At 44.1% G+C, this 21,308-nt stretch overlaps 1 protein-coding gene across 1 annotated transcript in view; it reads right to left on the bottom strand.

Annotated features, from left to right (window-relative positions):
• Positions 1–19,972, bottom strand: part of LOC119650966 (glutamyl aminopeptidase-like) — a 68,690-nt gene extending 48,718 nt beyond the window's left edge. The window contains exons 1-3 of the mRNA XM_038054222.1: positions 19,747–19,972; positions 19,320–19,579; positions 12,791–13,176 (exon numbers count right to left, since the gene is read on the bottom strand). Of these exons, the coding sequence (XP_037910150.1) occupies positions 12,791–13,176; positions 19,320–19,579; positions 19,747–19,756 (656 nt within the window). The 5' untranslated portion in view covers positions 19,757–19,972. The remainder of the gene's footprint in view (positions 1–12,790; positions 13,177–19,319; positions 19,580–19,746) is intronic.
• Positions 19,973–21,308: the final 1,336 nt, after the last annotated feature.

Here is a 21,308-nt window from a genome sequence, read left to right as displayed (position 1 = left end):
GACAAGGCCTTTGACAGCATACCACATATCTGGCTATTCAATGTCCTACATCTGTATCGCATTGATCCGAAACTAATAAAAGTTTTTGGCGACAGTCATGGAAGGGTGGCACATCACCTTATCAGTGCCTTCATCTGAGGGTTCCCATACCTTAGACCCTATCCATATACGGAGAGGCATCTTCATGGTTTTGCAATAAAGTATGACTTACGTGCTAAGTACGAGCTGACACACTTGATATACTTAGATAACAGCAAGTTCTATGCTGGTATTGACGACCACCTTAGAAGTCTGCTTCGAATAGTCGACGTATTTAGCCGTGATATTCGGATGGAGCTTGGATTACAAAAGTCTCGAATCCAAACCACCCGCAAAGGTCCTCACGAGCCGCATGCTGGGCATTGAAGCTATGGCCGAAACAAACACACACAAGTACCTAGGAATTCTGCAAGGAACCCATCCCCCCTTCACTGGCTTATGCATTCGGAATATTGCCGTGGACGAAGATCGATCTGGAAAACGTCCAACGGCGGATACGGACTACTGTGGAGCGGATGAACCTGCCTCGTGACATTGCCTTGGTTGTCTGTAAGGCAGACTCCACTTAACTTGAAGGATCGACCCATCATTCCTCTGAGTGAGGTCAAGTTGGACCAAGAGCGAATCGATGAATGGAAGTTGAAGGCAATGCACGGTAAACACGTGAATTGTCTTTGACAGCCATTTGTTGATTTACATTTGTCGAACAGATGGCTGTGTTGGAGAGCTCTTTGCTTAGACTGAGGAATTTATGTGTGCCATTCAGGACGACGTGGTCGCCACCTGAACATATAAAAAGCTCATCATGTGGTTCGACTTTAGAGACGCTGGACCATCTAATTTCCGGCTGCACTGTTATGACACCGGTGCAATTCACCACCAGGCATAATACTGTATGTAAGGTGATCCATCAAAGTCTTACAAACAAGCATGGGCTGATCACTGGAACATGTCCGGTTTACCGGTATGAGCCGCAAGCAGTACTTGGTAATTCTCCTTACAGCATGTATTGGGACCGGCAAGTTCTAACTAAACCTGACGTGCTGTTAGTTAACAATACGGGTCGCTCCGCGCATATTATAATTGCAACATTGAACGAAAATACGTGGAGCCACTGGCTCGGGAAATCAAAGAGCTCGAGTGATTGGTTGTAGTTCCCATGATTAGCTACAGGTATTGTACCGAAATCTCTCACCTTGATGTCCTGGGATTCTTGAAGAGTCTGGTTCAAACCATACGGAGTACACGATTCTGCATATGAACTCGATGTTCCGGGGATTTTCAACAGATTCTCCCATCCCCTCCCATCGGCCACCACCACCAGCGCCACTTTATCTTTTAAGTAGGTAGGATCGCCCGAGCCTAAATGCTTAACACTTCATGCTAGTATTAGATAAAGTCTGGCGTCTGCCGAGATTGTGACCACTAGGAAATAATAGCTTAGAGGTAACCGGTCTCGAGCTCAGTTGTGATCGGAGTAGGAATGGACAGTTTAGTTCTGAATGGCTGTTTGTCACCGTAACGCCTTAGGGGGTAAGTGAGGAAAGTGCAGGAACTTTATAGCCTTGCAGATTACGTACTCATGAAGGTATCATGACACCTGGCTGTTAAGTATAAAATACACCACCAAAAAATGATGAGAAAGAGAATTTTATGTTCAGCAGGTTCGCGTAACAGCATGGAATGAGGAAATGAACCTCTTTATCATCCGCCTCTACTACGTGACAACAACGGCTCCTTGTTGCATCGATGATTCATCAAACGTATTCCGCGATACGCGCACCTGACTGTGAAGCGAGATGCCACCTAGTGCCGCTTGCTGGAGCTTGTTCGATATGAGGTTGTCGCGGAAAGTAGTAACTAAGAGTCAACGGGAGCAGAGGCCGCTTGATTACGATGAATATACCACAACAAAATATGTAGAAGGATCTGAGTGTAATTATGCGGTGTTTCCAACGATTAGTTATTTCAACTAATAAAAAACTTGTTTCTTTTTCGCTGGCGTAGATATTTATTCTTGCAAATACCGATATTTCGGGAACCACTTGTTCCCTTCATCAGTGCTAACAAGTCAATGTAGAAAGACTGGCAAACAATGGGCCAAAATTGCCTCGCAACCCAATGAGAATATTATTAGCCACTACCTTGAGAATGCTACTGAATTACACTAGGAGCCTAGGGTGATGGTCAATTTTAAACTCAAATGACGGGGATAGATGAAATACGCCTAGAAGAAATTGCCAAAGTATGTGCACCTAGTGCTGATGGGGCTTCACTTTGGAGGCTTGAGATACATATACAAATTGAACGGCTGCAGCTACTGGCGAAACTCACGCAGCCGCTATTCCGGAGAAAAGGAATAGATTTACAAGGGGGACATGGAAGCTTACAAAGGTGGCACTTCGGAAGAGGAGAGATCGGAGGAAGATAAGACCGGAGGTTACATTGATATCGTCAGGAGGTTGAAAGCAGACAGCGAACTCCCCAATCTGAAGGATTATGTTAACCGCATTAGACGATCCCAGAAAGGAGACCAAAGATGCAACCGCGAACAAACTCTTGAGCCAAATTAGAAAATCTTTAGGACATTAAGTTGGTATAAAGGCTAGCAGACTAGATATGGCTATATATAGATGTAGATAAGATCACTACAAGGAAGGAGGTTCGCGGTGCCTTAGAAAAGCAGTTGACCTTAACGGACTATCAAAGTGAGCTGTGAAAACGTTAAGGAAAGCTTAACTTATACCATTACAACAAACCTCCACAATTAACTTACGGGTAAAAGCAGCGAACAAACTGTAGGGAAAGGAAGAATAGGGTGGATTATGTATCGGCTTATGAAGCAGGTTGCACTGAGACGAGTTTAAGATACATTACGAATGTATCAATTCGCATCACAAGTTGAAGCAACTTAGGAGATGCGGAGTGGAAGGGCATATTAGCAAAGACTGTGGAGCTAACCCAAATTCATAACTGTGCAAGGGAAGCAGGGTGTGAACCATCGACATATTGCAAGCAGCAGGTACCCGAAATACAGAACAGCTCTCAACGCAAATCGCAGATGAGGTTGATACAAATTAACCTTAATTACTGCCAGGTGGGGCAAGGCCTGTGTCTAGTTGAGGTGAGGGAATGGGAAAGCCTCTGAGCACTCAGACCCTAGTGGTCCATTGTACTCGAGACGCAGGACCTAGTCTCGCAAACCGTCCTCAAAAAGGGTGTCATAATTAGTCATATCGAAATTACGATGATGGTCTTTGGGCCAAAAAACAAACAGGTGCTGGGGGCAAACACTATGGGCTCGCGGAGAACGAATCTTCCGGGAAATAATGGAACATTCGAAAAATGGATGGAAAAGTGAAAGGAATCGAAACATATAGCTGCCTTGCTCTACCCGGCGCTACACTTGACCAAAAATTATAGGGCGAATGAGGCAGCCGAAATATGAATGTGAGCACACATGTTCTGCTCGAAGGATTCGCGGGACTAGAAGTGGTACTCGGGAAAAGCGGGAAGTACATGAGCTCAATAATGTACACGGTAACCACCAGGAAGTCAGCATGGAAATCAAAGGCAAATGGAGACAATGACCTCTGGAAGAATGCCGGGCGGATTGCCCGGTTGGAAGGCGGAAGCTTTTGAGGAGGGTACGTTTCTCGCGGCACACAAATCACTCAATGGCTGACTGAAACTACTATGCGCAGATGGCGGCGGCTCCCCAATAGGCAACCCAATTACTAGTGGAACAATTAAATAGCAAGTTTTCGAGCCGCAAATTTCCGGCCAAGGATCGATGATCGAGAGGGAACCCACAGAAAATCCTTAAAAGCGGACTTCAGAAGTGTAACAAGAACTGCTTCAAAGAGTTGCGACCATACTGATATAATCCCGTGGCGTGTAGCATACAGAGCGGTAAAGAAAAGCTTACGAAAATGACCCCAGTTGCCATGCTCGCGCCTGCTAAAAGAGAATGTTGCCTTTCTGTTTCCTAACCACCAAATGGTGGTCCAGCTCAACTAATGCATGATACCTCCGATAACCAAAGAGAAGTTGCGGGAAATATATGGTAGGATCGGCAAAAACAAGGCTTCAAGTTTGAATATCATCACTAGCAGAGTTTTGAAGCTGAAGATTAGGCCGGAACTTTTCGCTAACATCATCGAGAGGTGCCTAAAAGAAGTCATATTGCCAACTCAGTTTCTTCGCGCCCATTCTACCGTAGATGGAAGGATGGTTAATCTGGAAAAAGACGCGCTGGGTTTTAATGGCCACTATGTCGTGTTGGCAATGGATGGCAAAAATATATTCAACTCCACCAACTGGAGGTAAGTTAAAGGGGAGTTGATTAATTCAGTAGTTCTTGGGTATTTGACGAACCTGGTCGAGAATTACCTTTCAGCGAAGACTCTCTGGTACGCAACGGATGAGGTCCCCCAAGGTACGGTACTGGATCCCCTGCTAATGGGGTATTTGTTCTTCCCGTCTCAGAGGAGCTGCTTCTCGGATGATCTGGCAGTCGTTGTTACAGCGACGCGACTAGAGGATATAGAGGTCCACGCGACAGAGACAGTGAGAGCGGTAAAGGCCTCACTTGAAAGAGCCTGACTGATATTGGCAGATAAAGAAGCAAAAGCTATCTTGATAACGAATCGTAGAAAGTAGAACACTGTGAAAGTGAAAGTCGGTGGACATATGGTCGTCTTAAAGCCACCTTTCAAATACCACCGTCTGATGGTTGACACTAAACTGAGTTCTAAGGAATACAGACAGTATGTATTCCAAAAAAAGGCGAATGCTACTGCGCTTCTTGCAAAAATACTGCTATTTACTGGTTGGCCGAAACACTGTCGGAGGTTCCTTCTAGCCGAGGTATGCAATCGATTTTGCCATACACGTCACTTGTGTGGGCGGAGACGCCTGTAAACTCTCAGAGAAAGGACCAGGTAATTTCGGTTTACCGTCTGGTAGCTCTAAAGTTTGCAGCGCTCTTAGAACTACATCAGACGAAGCAGTGCTGGTAGTGGCAGGAATGATGCTAGTCGACATTCTGCCACAAAATGAGTGCGCTGTATCATGCATGTGCTGAAGAGTCATATGATCTTTGGCAACTCAGATTGGACAAGTCTGCGAAGGGTTGGTGGACGCACAGGCGCATTTCCAACGTTAGAGTGTGGCTTAAAAGGAAACAAGAGGAAACCAACTACCACATTTTCCGGTTCCTCCCTGGACAAGATGGTTGCTACAGCCAGTATCTGCCTTACTTTGGATTAGACGATTCTCCGAATTGTCCTAGATGCAGGGGCATGGCGGAGGATTCAGAAAATGTATGTTGGACTGCCCAAGGTTTGCGATGAAGAGGGAAGGAGCGGAAACACGAGTTGCTAAAGCCAGACCCACCCCACAAGGTAATGTCTATAAATGGTGGTCTCGCCGGGTTGATACTGGTGAGACCAGCACGATTTTTAGTGGATGCGATTCCCATACGCACCCGTTCTAAACCTGACGTTCGTGGGGCTGAACTGGAAAGGATGTGTCTTTCTAGGATCTGTACACATCCATGTACAAACAAAAATATATCCAATTACTTTGTATACCAGTTAACAGTTTGCAACTAAATATGAGGCATGTTGAATTGTTTGATTTACGCCAACGACTCTGCTGATAAACAAACCACGTCGATTATGCTAGGAAACAATATGGATCTACCCGCAACCGTTCAAAAATGGTTGTCAGCTCCATGTTTTCATTCAAATTTTTACCACAAATCCTTTTATCTTTATATCAGCTATACAAACAAATTGATTTATTGAACTGCTTTAATACCACCTTCGGTAATTGAATGAGAGCTGTTAAACGCTTATTGCTGTTAACTATAATAATTGACGATAATAGCGACTTTATATGGGGCGTTGTATAAATGATCAATAGGCGGTTAGGTGTTTGGTAATGCAATCAATTTTCCCAAATCAACCAAGGCTAGTGCTAGAATGATAGCGACAGGCTAGCTTAGCGCCCCCCATATCACGACAGTTAAGTGATGGTTATTTACTTAGGTTTTATCTAAAATATCTGTCTATATCTAAATCTGCGGAAAAATTAATTTAATCTATTATATAATAATTTAATAGATATATTTTTTGGATTTTTAAGGAAACATTTGCAGAGCTTAAAGATTCGTAAAATAGATAATTTACGGCAGATAACTGAAATCGTGGCGTTACCATGGAGAGGAATTATCGAAATAAAAAACAAATACCCTTCAATCGGGCAACAGGATGGAGAATGACAACACCCAGCTAGATAATATCCTCCGCAGAAATTCAATAGTGCCTTAAAGTTGTATATGCACCTCAACAAATAAAGCGACTCCCCATCCACGACGGCAAGCAGTTAAAGAAGAGGAAAGAACACTTCCCGAGAATTCCTAACCTTATTACATTCGGTGAGGTTCCGCCTTTTGTGAATGAAATAGCCAGTCACCGTAACATGCGAGTACGGACAGTTCCTCCAAGTAAAAGAGAAATTATTTTGGCCATCACTGCACTCAAATGGGGTAAAGCCATCGGACTTGACGGTCTTCCCAAAGAGTTATTTATCACTGCTCCTACAGTTACTGAAGACCTGCTACTTCCATTCGCATGGAAATCTTGGGAATCCGAGAATGGAAAAAGGAGGTGAACGTTAAGATTCCAAAGATGGGCACCCATTTTGAATGTGATAATTAAAGGCGTATCTACATACTCCGTGCTGTTGCAAAGATAATGGCCAAAATAATCTTGGAACGAATCAAAGAATATCTTGAAAGTTTAATTTACCGAGTGTAGGATGATTTGATTCTCTTGCATTGACCACATCAACACCGTACCAACCATCTTCGCTTCACCTGTTCTTCATAGATTTCGAGAAAGCTTTTGACAGTGTGAACAAGGAGTGCAAACTATAGCTAACTAGTTATCATCACAGTGACATATAAAGTGCACGCCTTTCACCTTCACTCTGATGAAGCACTCCTACGGGTGCTCCATTATTTCCTCGAAGACTTGTTCTCCAGAAGCCCATCGCGCTGCTTGGCCCGTTTGGTCTTTGACCCAAATGCTACCACCGTGGTTTCGATATGGCTCACTAATTATGGCTGAATCCGTGTTTTCCTTCGCCGCCTCGTAGTTGCTGAGGTTGATTTGTATCAACCTCATCTGCGATTTGTGTTATGGGCTAGCCCTTATGTCGGCTTCTTACCCTAACGACTTTCCGATTTGACTCAAGAATTTGTCCGCAGTTACATCCTTGAATTTCTTGAGCTCCAACATAAGATCACCCTTCTGGGACCGTCTAATGCAACTGACATTGTCTTCCACGTTGGTAAGTTCGGTGTCTGCATGTGACCCTTCACCTCGTTTGGAAATGATAATCACCTCTGGTCATATCTTCCTCCGATCGTTTCTTTTCCGCGGTTTCAATTTCCTTCAGGATTCCGGATCCGCCTTTGAAGGTGCGGTCCCTTTTCTCGAAGTCGCCGCTGCAACAGTTTCGCTGGCAGCTTCAGGCGTTACTTGAGCCGCCTGGTTCACATTTTCTTTCGAAGGTTTTCCCCCTTTTTTGTCATGGGCCTGGCCGTACGGCAAACAGATACTTCTTATCATGGCCCTTATATTCTGGTGAATGTTCCTGCCATCCTTTATGAATTAACAGAGCTCCATGATCTTTTTACCGAGGGCATTAAAAGCAGCTCCAGACTGATCGTTGCCTAAAACGTCGCTCGGCTGATTCAGCGTCAAAGATTTTTCCTCATCGGAGACTCTTGCGAGTTTTTGGCGTTGGGAGTCTCGAGTGGCATAAAGGTTGGTTTATTGTGTAGAATTACATGATTGCCCCTGTTACCACAGTAGGTGTGCTTGAGATGAAATCGCTACCGAGAAAGAGGTATTTTAACTTTAACTGGAGATTGTCAAAACTTCCAAGTCACGATCAGTTTTAGAATATTATGCTATGTAGATGAAGATTAAATTCGGTAGATTTACCTATTTTCACTGCAGTGAAGCGAATAATAGTTTTTTCGGGCTAAGAGAGCGGCGCTGGAATTGTTACCGTCCTGGATAATGTTATATTCGGTTTAGTTTACGTTATGCCTGCTTTTAGGGTGAGTCTCTGAAATGAACTAAAAGTCTGCGTTAAGAGTGTCGATTAGTAACTGGACGGTGGCACGTTGGGCGTGTGAGATCAACGACGCGGGGTAAATGTGACAATACTTAACTTCATAAGTTTAATTGTAGCGAATTATCGACGCTCGTTGCTGTCAGCAAAAGGAAGGGCTTCAACTAATTCTTGGAGCTGCTTAGGGCCCGGTTGACCCGCTGCTTTGGTAGGAGACTTCCTAGCGACTTGTGTGTATGATACGTTTGGCGTGGTTGAAGTTCTGTGATAGTTGAGCCACCGTTTGCTTGACTGAAAATTTTTCAGTTTCGTGTCGGGTTTTTTCGGCTTCCCATCTGACTAGTATTTTGTGTGATATGCCCGAAGTTTTGACAGTTGTGGACGGTTTTAAGTCCTGGCCAGTACGCTCACTGCATCCGACTTTAGTCAGGACTACCCTCATTAATTTGGGATGAAACGGTAACTACCACCTCCACTCCAAAAACAACACGAAAAAAGATGCGGCCCAAGACACCTCCGAAAAATTAGAAACAAAATCTATGTCCTTATAAGGCTCCAACGGGAAATTCATCCCAAATTTAATTCAACCAGGAAAAGACTGAGATAACCCCTGCCAAAGGCAACAAAAAGAACGCTTAGGAAGCACCTACGAAGCAAGATCTTGAGCACGACAAACGCCTCGGGCGCCTCCGCACTCCCGGTAGCCGCAGTGGCGATACGAGTGTCACCCTTTTGGCGACGTAAACCGGAAGCCTGGTTCCAGCAATAGGAGGTGTAGATAAGGTAGTGAGCTTCTGAAGCCGTTGTGGTTGCAGCGACTTCCGAAAAACACTCAGCCTATCTTGGCCTGTACAGGCTCCGGATCGTTGAAGGTGTTAGTAAACGCATCTGACAAAATCCACGAGGTGCCCCGTAGTCACTGAAGTCTCAAGTCTTGTTGAGCTGCAGCAGACGGTGGCAATCCTCGTGGCTACCATCTCCAAACTGTGACAACAGTTGGAGCTTTGCGTTCGGGTGGTAGGTCCCGAACTCGTTCGGGGTCCGTCAACCGGAATGGGCGATCGGGTAATCGGGCGTCAATCCCTGAAGCGCCAGAAGATATTCCGGAAATGCACACTCTTCGGACTCTTCGAATTGCAAGGATGCCCTTTTGGTCTGTGCAATGCGGAGGTTCAGAGATTCATCCACTCTGTCTTGAGAATCCTTAACTTTTGTTTCGTGTATTTGGTCGCCTCTTCCACTGAGTCTGGGCATTTGGAACATCTCGAATACATTTTTCAACGTCTCCTAGAGGCTGGTCATGTGCTTAACGTTGAAAAGTGCAAATTCCTTGAACAGCAGGTGACGTTTTTAGGCACATGATTTCTCTTGAGAGAATCCAATCGGATCATGACGAGGTTTAGGCCATCATAGACTTCTCACAACCTAAGGTTTTTGTCGTTTGTTGCCTAAAGCCGCATAACTATAGCGATCCTCAATGCCTAGTTGGACTCAGTCTTAAGACTCACGCGTGATTCCGTAGTCTACAGAGGCCGTCCAGGCTTTTGAGCTAGCCAAACGACAGCTAGCTGACGCTATACTCCTATCATTTCCTCAAAAAGATGCACCCCAAGCCGCATTTGTCGATGCCTCAGACATCGCTGTAGGTGCTGTCCTTCACCAAAAGGCGAACTAAATCTGGCAGCCGTTGAGCTTCTTTTCTATGAAATTGAATGCTGCTCAACAGAACTATAGCACCTATGATCATAAGCTATTAGCCGCGTACACTACAATAAAGTACTTCCGATACTCCCTAGAAGGTAGACCACAAGCCTCTTACCTTCGCGTTTAAGAAGCAGCCCGACAAAGCGTCCAATATGTGTCCGGCAAGAATAATGTAATGCTTTGTCACGCATTTTAGGGGTGCCACGAAGGATTTTTCGACAATCGCCGAGGCACAGAAGGATGATGTAGTGCATCAGAGCTTCAGGGACAACTCCAAATACAAATTTCAAGAGTTTCCCCTTTTCGACTCAACTCAGCCATATATTCCGGTAGTTTTTCGGAAGGAAGTATTCCATAGATCACACGATCTTGTGCATCCAGGCATTCGGAAAACGAATCGGCTTGTCACTAGTAGATATTTCTTGAATGGACTAAAAGTAAGAGCAGCAGAACACCACCAAGAGAAGAGCAAGAGAACACCACAAAGACAAGCATAAACATAGATGACCAGGTGGGATTCGAACATGGAGCAACGAGATCAGACGGATGACATTCAATCAACTCAATCCACGCGCCGCCTTTCTTACCAACAGGGCTAAAATCAACTGCTTCTGGACCACCATTATGTTTCTTTCATGCCAATGACAAGCAAAAACCGGGTGTTTCTTTATAAAATCGAAAACCAAAATAGCAACTGCAGTTCAGGCCTTTTTTTTATTTTTCTCGTTCTCCCTTTGTCATCCACCTGTTCTTCTCCGAAAAAACTGTCCATAGTGCCAAATAACCGCCCATCAGAGTCAGCTCCAGGGACCGACGAAAACTTACGCTTACATCAATTGACTTAATCTACACGCAAGGCATGCACTTTTAGAACCCAACACCATATCTAGCTAGCCTTAAGACTCCCTTGAGACAAAGATAGCGCGACTCCCAAGAAAAACAAGGAATTTAGTTACCTAAAGACCTATCGACCCATCTCATTGATCCACGCTTTTTTTGCAAAGCCTCAGTGGTCCAGATTGGAGCTGTCTACTTCGCCAAAGGTGTTTAGTACCTTCTGGACGATTGCCTCGTCTATACAAGCGACAAATGCATCACCTCGGGTAAGTTAGCCTTAGTCTTTGCATGGAAGTGAACCAAGCTGAAGCTACCTCTGAACGTGGAAAAATCCCGAACAACATCGTTTTGTAAAAAGAGACGCTGTACGTAAACAGTACACTCTTCTGGACAGGATCATCACTGCAGCCAAAATCCTGAATTTCTTATCTGGTCTCAATGAGGACCTACACCCCATAGAAGCTCTCAGAGTTTACAGAGGAACTATAAAATCGATTATGGAAAAGCTCGTTCTTCTATCACAAAATGAAATCATTGATAAGCGGGCTTGTGCCTTAGGCTCACCAAGCCAACACCTCTACATGTAATCAATTTCGAAACGGAAGTAGGCAAGGCCTTCGCTGGTACATTGTATCTCACATCTGGTTGAGGATCAGCAATATTTCGCTGTTCTCTGCTAAAGATGAAGCGATGTGGCAAGCATTCAGACAAGCTTATGGCGCGGCAGGATTCGCGGCATTCGAAATTTATTTCGAATATTGCGAATACCAGCGGACAGATGACGTCACCGGCGTTCTCCACTCAGTTTAGACCTCGCTACAGGAGTGAAGAGCAGAGTAGGTGACGAGAAATGTCATATTTTGGAATGAGAAAAAAATGAGAACGGAAAGATACAAGATGTGAGAAAAATAATAAAAATAACGAGCACCAGTTGTGTCGTTGGAAATAGTGAAAGGATTCTATAAAAAGTTTTTATGTAATTCAGCCTTTGTTGAAGTTGTCAGTTCCATTGTTTTTAATGAAATAAAATGAAGTGTTGTAACAGTGAACATCGTTGTTCTTAACTTCTAAAAGCTCACAAAAAGAACATTAAAAGGATAGCAATCGTAACTGACCAACTTCATGCCTGCAAAGCTCTCATAGTCCATATTCCTGTAAACAATTTAGCCAGCGTAACAGACGTGGAAATGAAAAGAGCAAAAATGGATCTCGTTTGTATCTTATGGTGTCCCCCTTGTAGCGAAAAGTTTTTCAATGGGAGAACCCACGATGCAACCAAAGTTTTTTAGAGTTGCAGAAGACTAAAGAGTCTAACTCCAATAATTTCGGATGCCTAAACATTGTTTGAAATCATATACATCCTTAGCAAAAGGAGAAAATTTATGCAGGAATTCCTGAAGATTTTCTAGGCAGGCTTTGTTTCTTTTCCCTTCAGGACATGTAAGGTCAAAACTAATCTGTTCAAATTGTCCACCCTCCTCTTTTTGGGTTTAACACCCAAAGTTCAAAAATCAAAAGAGGGACAAAGATGGCTACGGTTTCGTACCAGAGCAGAGGCAACCCATCAGACGCTGCCTCACCTTTGCCTTGGGAGCAGCGTGGCCGAAGCGGCTCTCTTTTATAATTCGCCAAGGTGAGGCAGCGTCTGATGAGTTGCCTTTGCCCTGGTACGAAACCGTAGCCGTCTTCGTCCCTCTTTTGATTTTTGAGCTTTGGGCGTTAAATCCAAAAACAGGAGTCCGTGGACCATAAAAAGTGGGAGTAAGTTGCCCTCCATTTGGTCTGGTCCGGCATCAAGTGGATGTGGGCCAGTTGGTACCCATTTCGAAGAAACCAGCATCACATACCAAATTCAAGAAGCTCTTCCTCTCCAGTTCAATTATTCAAACCGAAAAAGAATTTTAACAAAAGTACATCTCTAGAAGGACACCCCAATTTACGTCCTACGAAATTGAATTTCCCTATTAATATCAACTGAGGCCCCTAAGACTCGCAATTACCAACCACCTATCCAATAAGTGGGATAAGGCGTGTGTAATCAAAATAAAATCCTACTTACTTTTTCGAGCCATCCGGTTTAGAATACGAGCTGCTGTACAGTCCAACGATCTTCCCCAGCATTACACCCTCGAATTTAACATCCAGGGTATATACTTCATCCTTTTTCAATGTCTCCCTTACAAAGACAATCAAAAATTCCCGTACGGTATCCAATTTGAATATGACTTCCAGTTTGTTAGCGTGTTCCAATGATTCCCCCGGTCCTTCCGCAACAGCTACTTCTAAGATTGTTAGCCCATTCGAATGTAGTATAATCTCGTTTGTTGCTTCGAGAACGTTGATTGTTATTGTTTGCTGACCAGTGAATTCACCACTCTCTAAGTTGGGGTTGAGATGAAGATCATAAACGTCTGGTATTATGTTGCCTGGTAGGCGATAGTCGATCTAGAAAGAGAAGAAAGCGTTTCCAGTTTCGGTTTCTCGATAAAAGCTTATTAAAAAAATCATTGTGGCTGACGATTTCCTCCAGGACAAAGGCAACCCATCAGATGCTGATTCACCTCTGCCATGGGAGCAGTATGATATAAAGTGGTGCCCAAACATTTATCAGCGTTTTTATATTTATTATTATTGCGGTGGTGGCCAAAGGGTAGTACAGGTCCCAGAGTGAAACATGGATTGGTACCCACGATGGAACATAAAACCTTGGAAACGCCTGCTGAACCAACACCAACAGCTACTATTACCACACCCTATCTCCACCTCCACGTGGTGACGGCTGGGAGCTCTTTCTTAACGAAAGGCTGCAGGCGGAGAAGGAAGAAGGCGAGTCTCCCGCCCCTGAAAACGGGACACATTGCACCAACTGGTCCTCTAGGTAGGGCTGACAACCCTACACGGCAAAACGATGTTACGAAGCCACAACAGGAGCCTGATAACACAACGACGAACAACAAAATTGACGAGCAACAAAACGGAATAACGATTTGCTCATGTAAAAGTAAACCAGGTACACGGAGTAAGTTTCTTGGTCAGCCAAAAAATTAAACCCGTTATTATCGGCGTTGAAAACATAAGCGAATGGCAATGCACTATGCGCTTACGAGGCAAGTTTAGAAATATAAGCCCCATTAGCGTTCATACTCCTACAGAGGAGACTGCAGGGTGGGAGAAGGATACCTTCTAAGAGGCATTTGGGCGGATCCTCGAAGCCTATCCCAGGTATGATATCAAAATCATACTTAGGGATTTTAACAGCCAGGTAGGCATGGAACCCGTATTCAGGCGATACGTTGCCGGGATGATCGCAGTCAAAAGACGTCTGGAGATGAAACATCAACGAAAGATCTTCACCACCATCTGAAGAGCGTTATCATAAATACAGCCACAAACACACTTGGCCCCAACCACAAAAAGAGTTGGAACGGCTGGTTTGACGATGAGTGTAAGCTGAGCTGAACTGAGACAAAGAGGGAAATCTGATTTTCGACAGGGGGGCATATTGGAGTGATGGGTTGAGTATTTTGATGAACTGCTCAACAACCAGAACATCGGCGAGCTGGAGGTCCCACGAACTGAAGACGACGGACAAATACTGCCACCACCAAGTATAGAAGAAACAGTCCGTGTAATTCACCGGTTTAAAAACTTTAAGTCGGATTGGTTAAATATGGGGCGACCAATTACACCAAGTAGTTCATCAACTGATGCTCAAAGTGGCAGGCAGTGATCGACGCGAGATCTTGGGCTGCACATCAATGAAGGCAAGACAAAATATATGGTGGCAACGTCAGCACCAAAAACTAACCAACCAACAATAACAAATCGCGCTGGTCAAACAGGAAGAATAAAGACTACAACTTTGAGACCATTGAAAATTTCTCCTATCTAAGTCGGAAATCACACCTGATAACAGCTATGACGATGAAATCCACCCATGGTTGTTGGCTGCCAATAGAATCTATTTCACCTTACAAAAATTCTTCCGCTCGAAACCATAGGGTCAAAGCTCTTACTGTACAAGACAATGATCTTGCCAGTCCTTATGTCCCCACGTACTCGAGGAGGGTGATCAGACCCGAGTCTGCAAGGAAGTCATCTGAAGTGGCTCTGCCACGAAGCCTCACCGGAGGTTATCTGGTACCATGGGAACCGGGATGGCCCTCTGAGAGCATATGCTCCAGGAGAATTCCTGGAGGATGTGTTCTCGGCCCGGTTATTTGCGGTTGTCCCCCTAGTGGGAGTTTCATGGTAGTTGTGGTTATGCCTACATCGCGGGCAGAGCTCCTCGGAGCTCAAGCGTGGAGTTGCGCTGTACAACTCGGGCGCCATACCCCTTAGTTGCGGCAGAAGTGTTAGATAGGCCTCGCATCCACTGGTATGAATGCTGAGCCTGCACTCAGTATAAACCAGGACCGCTGTGCTTGCATGGCGGGGCTCTGATTGTGGTCACAAAATCAATCCGCGTCCGAAGAGGACCGTGGGATTAAGCCTTCACGGCAGGTACTCACGTTAAACCCCCAGGACTTTCGTGCCAGTCCTTATGTATTCCTCGGAGACTTGGATTTTTAGTGAAAAAACTGCGAACTCTTAGCCGCGTTCGAGAAATGAATCCTCCGAATAATTGTTGGCCCCCTGCATGTGGATAGACGATTCCGTAGCCTACATAAGGACGAAATTTATGAGCCTATAAGGGCAATATTTATAGTAGAAAAAGAAGACATGGCAGACCCTGCCTGTGATGGATCAATGGCGTAGGCCAGGACACTAGATAGCTTTTAGGGATATCGAATTGGTGGACCTCAGCGTAAAGCCGGGATGTCTGGAGTTCCTTACTAAGCCTGGCCTAGACTGGATACCGGTTGTTCCACCGTTGATGTTGATGATGATAACGACCCTAAACGTCGTAGCCTATTATGTACCCCGGAAAGTTGGAAAATGTATTTAGATTAAAGTCGAAACAGTTCGAAAAAAAACTTCACTCGTTGAGCACATTTGAATAAGTCGGAAACCGGAAGCTCGGCACTTCAAGTTAATAAGGGGAGTTTCTAGTCAATGTCCTAAAACATAGTAATATACTATTAACTTAATTTGAGTAGATGTCGACATGGAGGGTATTTTAAGGCCTGACAACGGAAGAAAGCAGCTTCGTGATTTCTTTCAGATTTTTCAGCTGACAGAATGATTCCGTTAAAGAAGTCATCACTTTCGACCATCCGTACTCCCACCTTCCCAACAAATGTCCAAATTAAGACTGGCATCGAAAAGTACTAATCGAAACCTTTCATTTGATACCCAACGTCTATATTCGGTGAAAAAAAACATTACACCGCCCTTTTGCATGTTGGAGAACCTCCCTTTGTTATACTTAACGCAGAAAGATGTAGCTTACCACATGTGTGGATTTTCATAGTTCCCACCTTTTCATTAAATTTGATGTCAATCGGTATAGCCGTTTCTGATATAAGTGGGTGTTGTAGACATTGAACCGATTTTACAAACAAAGCCTTAAAAAGGGGTGACGGGGAAGGACAAACGAGGGATGGGTGGCATGCGGGAGAGGAATGGTGATCAGAAGCTAGGATAGGTGCCAATGATGAGAAAGTTTAAAAAGTTGAGAGTCGGGGTAATTGCCGGTGTAGAAGACTTACTCTACCTTGGGGATCGAACAGACGGTTTTGAAATTGGAGGGATAAAGGGATCTAGGGAAACAGATCAGGTCCGAAGACTTCTTTGATGATATTGATCTGCATGGCCTTAATAAGAGAATTAGGATGGTATTGACATTTGACCAAGAAGTTGAAGGCATGCGGCACCTACAACGGAGACAGGAACCTAGACCGTACCACGCAGTGCTATAATTGCGGAAAGAGGCATAGTGGAAACCATCGCAACTAACCAAATGGTTTCGAATATAAACCGAGTGGGAGGGCTGTCTACTCTGGCGCAAGCTGAAGAGGAAAGACTTATTAAGAAATGTGCGGTAGTTGTGAAGCGCATGCGATCTTCGACGCTCCACCAAAAAAAACGTCGGCAAGGGGGTGAAAAACGGGCTAATGGAACTGGAGGAGTTCCTAGACAAGATTTCATATTATAAGCGGACATGGAGAGTAGGAGAAAATCTGCACGAAGCAGAAACAACCGCGCTTCCCGACGAGAACACTACGAGTACCAAACGGATCGTAGACAGCCCATTGCAGAGCGAACTGGGGAAAAAAGGGGAAAAAGGAGAAAGGACATCTGAAGAAGACTTCACTCAGGTGCTCTCCAGGGCTCAAAAGAAGAAGGCGAAGAGGAACAAGAGACAACAGCACGTCGCGCCATCAGAAAACCCCCTGCCTAAAATTAAGGCAGACACGAAGGACGGAACACCAAAAGAAAAGGTGGGGAGACGAAGGAGGACTAGACCACTAACTCTGTATATTAAACCGACGGAAGGCAAGACATTTGCGGAAGTCCTCAGTGAAATCCGTTACAAGATCAAACCCGAAGATAATGGAGCAGAAGTGTGTTCTCTTGGTAAAACGAAGGGTGGTGGAGTCTTAGTCGAACTAGGCCCGAAGCCAATACATAATATTACGTTCAGTGAAGCAGTTAAGGGGCCTCTGGGAGAAAAAGCTTTGGTTTCCAGCCTGGAACTCACGTGTTCTCTGGAAATCCGAGACCTTGACCGCCTCACAGAAAAGATTCAGGTAGAAGAAGCCATCAAACGAGAATGTCCCGAGGTACCCAATGCCCGGATTGCAAGCTCGGGGCGGTGTCCAGTTTTCAGAGCAGAATTGGAGACCTTGGAGCTAGGACGCGGTCAACATGGTTCGCATCCTACAAATCAATATGCACCGGAGTGCAACCGCTTACGAGTTGCTAGCGCAGTTCGGATCTCGGAAACCTGAAAAGCGAGGCCATATTACCAAACGGAGTCAAAAGCTTTCTTTAAGTCTAGGAGACAGGCTATGGGGGGTGTCCTCCGCTTCATATAAAAAAGGATATTAGTCTTGAGGACAAGAAGTACGCCAATCTGGTAGAAAATGTTGAGACGTTTATGAAGCTTCAGTTAAAAAGGAAAGTAATAAAAACTATTTGACTCCAGAAGTAACCTTGAAACGGGCATGCGTCTATCTGGAAATTCCTTGGAAAACATCCGGTAGTCCTGATGCCGACCGATCATATGTTTCCAGATTCGTCTTTGAAAAGGCATACACTGTCGTAATCACCGAAAGAGAACAATGGTCGACAAGTGGCCATGAGTCTTTTCAGATTACAGACCTAATAATCCTCACCGACGGGTCAGTCACGAAGGATGGATCGGGTGCAGGTGTGTTCTCGGAGAATCCGATTATAGAACTGACCCGACCTCTCGGAAAAATGACGACCATATTCCAGGCGGAGTTATATGCCATTTCATTGGCAGCGGAAGAATGTCTGCGACAAAAATGGAGGGGTCGTACCATTCAAATCTGTTCCGACAGTCGGGCGGCATTATCAGCACTAAATGGCAACAACATATCAAGCCAGTTGGGGTGGAGTTGTCATCAGGTGCTGCTGAAACTTGGCCGACTGAACGAAACATTCCTGATGTGGGTGCTGGGGTACTCTAATATCGCCGGTAATGAGGAGGCTGACAGACTGGCTCGCCGAGGATCTGGATCCACAATGGTGGGGCCAGAACCAGCTCTTGCAATCCGACCATCTACTGTCAAGTCTACTCTGAAGGGTGAAATTGCAAGGATTCACGCAACCGAGTGGAGAAATTAGGACTCTTGCCGGCAAGCGAAAATCCTTGTGAAAGTGCCTAGGGCCACTAGAGCGACATTTTTGTTGTCCCTCAAGAAGTGGGACATGAAAACCCTAGTAGGGCTTTTGACGGGACACTGCCCCTTAAACTACCATATGGAAAAGATTGGGGTAGTGGTTTCGGCTATGTGCAGCCAATGTGAGGAGGAAGAGGAGATAGCCCTGCACTTTTTATGCAGCTGCCCGGCATCCTCAGATCTCAGACGAAGACACCTTGGCAAGGTTTTCTTCAATGAGGAATCTGCACACTCTCTGCCTCTTGAGAATGTTCTCAGATTCGCTAAAGGCTGCGAACACCGTAGGCGGGAAGCCATTGAATAGGCAACTTACGGGGATAGTACAATGGGCCTAATAATGGCCTGAGTGCTCGGAGCTGCGGCTCCTCCCAGAATTCATGAGAAAGGGCCCGAAGTGTTCAAAAGGACCAAAGGAAGTCAACGCGACACTACACTAGAGCTGCACTTAGATGTTCACGGACCTACACTGTCAAATTCTTCGATTTTCTTTAAGTTAAGGACCTCATGCTTGATCATGGTGAACTCAGATGATCACTCGGTCATCTCCAATTCAAATAGTCCTTGCACCTCCAATAAAAATCAAGATACTCCAGAAGAAATCACTAAGTTTTTCGGGATGGAATCCAAGATTTTCTAATGAACGGACTTCTTTAATCGAAGCTCAAATTCCATCTTATTTTGGTGTTAACGTTGGTCCAGCATACTAAATTTTACTCCCGATCTATTCTCCCCTTTTTCACTAACCAGAAACTATAGAGGAAGTTGAAGAATACATACCTCAGGAGCTGGAGTTGTTTCGGTCACTTCCGGGGTTGCGGTTGTAGGTGGGGTTGTTACTGATGCTGTAGATGAACTAGAAGTCGTGGCTACCGTTGTAGTGGTTGTTGTTGTTGATATAAGCAATTCATTTCGACATGCATCCAGATCATCTTGCAAATCCGCTTTTTCCACAGCAACAACGATTGTTGAGATCACGAAAGCTGTGGTTGTTAGTCCTAACGCCACAAAAACCAACTTAGCACCGAGCGCACTTAGACCTTCAGGAAGAGAATCGAAAAAAAGGATTTTATATGAGTTGATATATTTTGCACGTTCCGTTTTATTTTCAACTGCCGAATTTTAATATTCAAATTTTAAACGTTTTTTGCTTAAAAATTTGAATATTCAAAACTCAAAATCCGAATCTTATTTTGTATGAAATTACCGAAGAACATTTTGGGGCGTGTTTTATAAAACCCTGAACCGAGTTTAAAAAATCCTTATCAGATCAGAACTTCTTCCAAGAAGCTCTGATGGCAACTGAAGAGGATGATGATGGATATACAACAAGAAGGATGTACTTGAAGCTAGTATTCACCCCACCAGTGCTAAGACATCCGTTAGCTACAACCACTGAGCTACTAAAGGTACTGTCCACAACTATGACGAGTCTACCCAACTACCATAAGCTACCCCATAATCCGAAAGTCCTTCTAGACGTTATCAAGAAATTTATTACACATGATATCCAATCGACTGTAATATTATATAAATATGACACCTTATCTCCGACAGTTATAGATTAGTACGTGGCTTATCTGAGATGGAAATAATAGCGAAATTACTATTATATTTTTGCTGTAACATTCAAATAACATATCGATAAAAGGAGACTGCATTCACTGAATACTAGAGAACGATGAACTGTTTCTAAATATTTACATGCACGAGCTCAATATATATACTTGTGTGTACTTTGAAATTGTTACTGCATGACTTTCACTTATTCAGCCGTAAAGTGATAAAATAAAATCGATAGATCATTATTAACAACAGAAATTATATAAATATTTGCGTAAGATACACACATGTATATATTATCTGCTGCACTGTTTTCGCTATAAGTATCTGATGGAGGTCAATGAAATATAGAAAGGAATATTTCTGCATTAATTTCTTACATCTCCAAGGATGAATGTGATTACTCCTTTTGAAAATGTTGGACGTCAAATCGGATACACTCTGGAGAAAACTAGGAGGAGAATCCTAAATCCGCACCCACTTGATGTCGAACTGGACAATAAGTTTTGCGGTTCGATAAGAGAGGTCGTTGCCACTAGCCTAATTTTTTTTTGTTATATTGGTACACTCTTTATATGAACGTATGTAAAGTTTCATTTCAATCTGTCAACTCATTCTTTGTTTACAAGCCGTTTAGTATCGAGGTGTCACAGTATTTCCTTACAATGGAAAAAATCAAGTATCGTGCAGTGATTAAATTTTTATTTTTGGAAGATTTAAAAGCTAAGGAAATTTATGAACGAATATTAAAAGTGTATAAGGACTCTTCGCATTCAATTAGTACAGTAGAAAGATGGATTGCTGAATTTAAACATGGTCGTACAAGCCGTGAAGGCGATTCACGTCAAAGACGTCCAAAAACAGCAACAACACCAGAAATCGTAGAAATAATACAAGATATCGTATTCGAAAATCGTCGAGTGACCGAGAGAAATTTACTAGAAGCCCTAGGCATCTCATTGGACAGTGTAAGCAATATTTTGACTGAAGTATTGGGTTTCAGAAAGCTGTGTGCACAATGAGTGCCGCATTTGCTAACAATGGAACAAAAACACATTCGAATGCGATTTTCTCAGCAACATTTAGAGCGTTTTCGAAAGGATAAAGTGAACTTTGTGGGTCGATTCATGACAATGGATGAGACTTGGGTCTTTCATCATGATCCAGAATCAAAACAAGGGGCGAAGAGTGGAGTGAACCTGGTTC

The sequence above is a fragment of the Hermetia illucens genome, chromosome 3, assembly GCF_905115235.1.
Source record: "Hermetia illucens chromosome 3, iHerIll2.2.curated.20191125, whole genome shotgun sequence".
In the NCBI taxonomy this organism is placed as follows: domain Eukaryota; kingdom Metazoa; phylum Arthropoda; class Insecta; order Diptera; family Stratiomyidae; genus Hermetia; species Hermetia illucens.
Note: the sequence above shows the minus strand (reverse complement) of the source record. Positions and strands in the feature narration are given on the sequence as shown.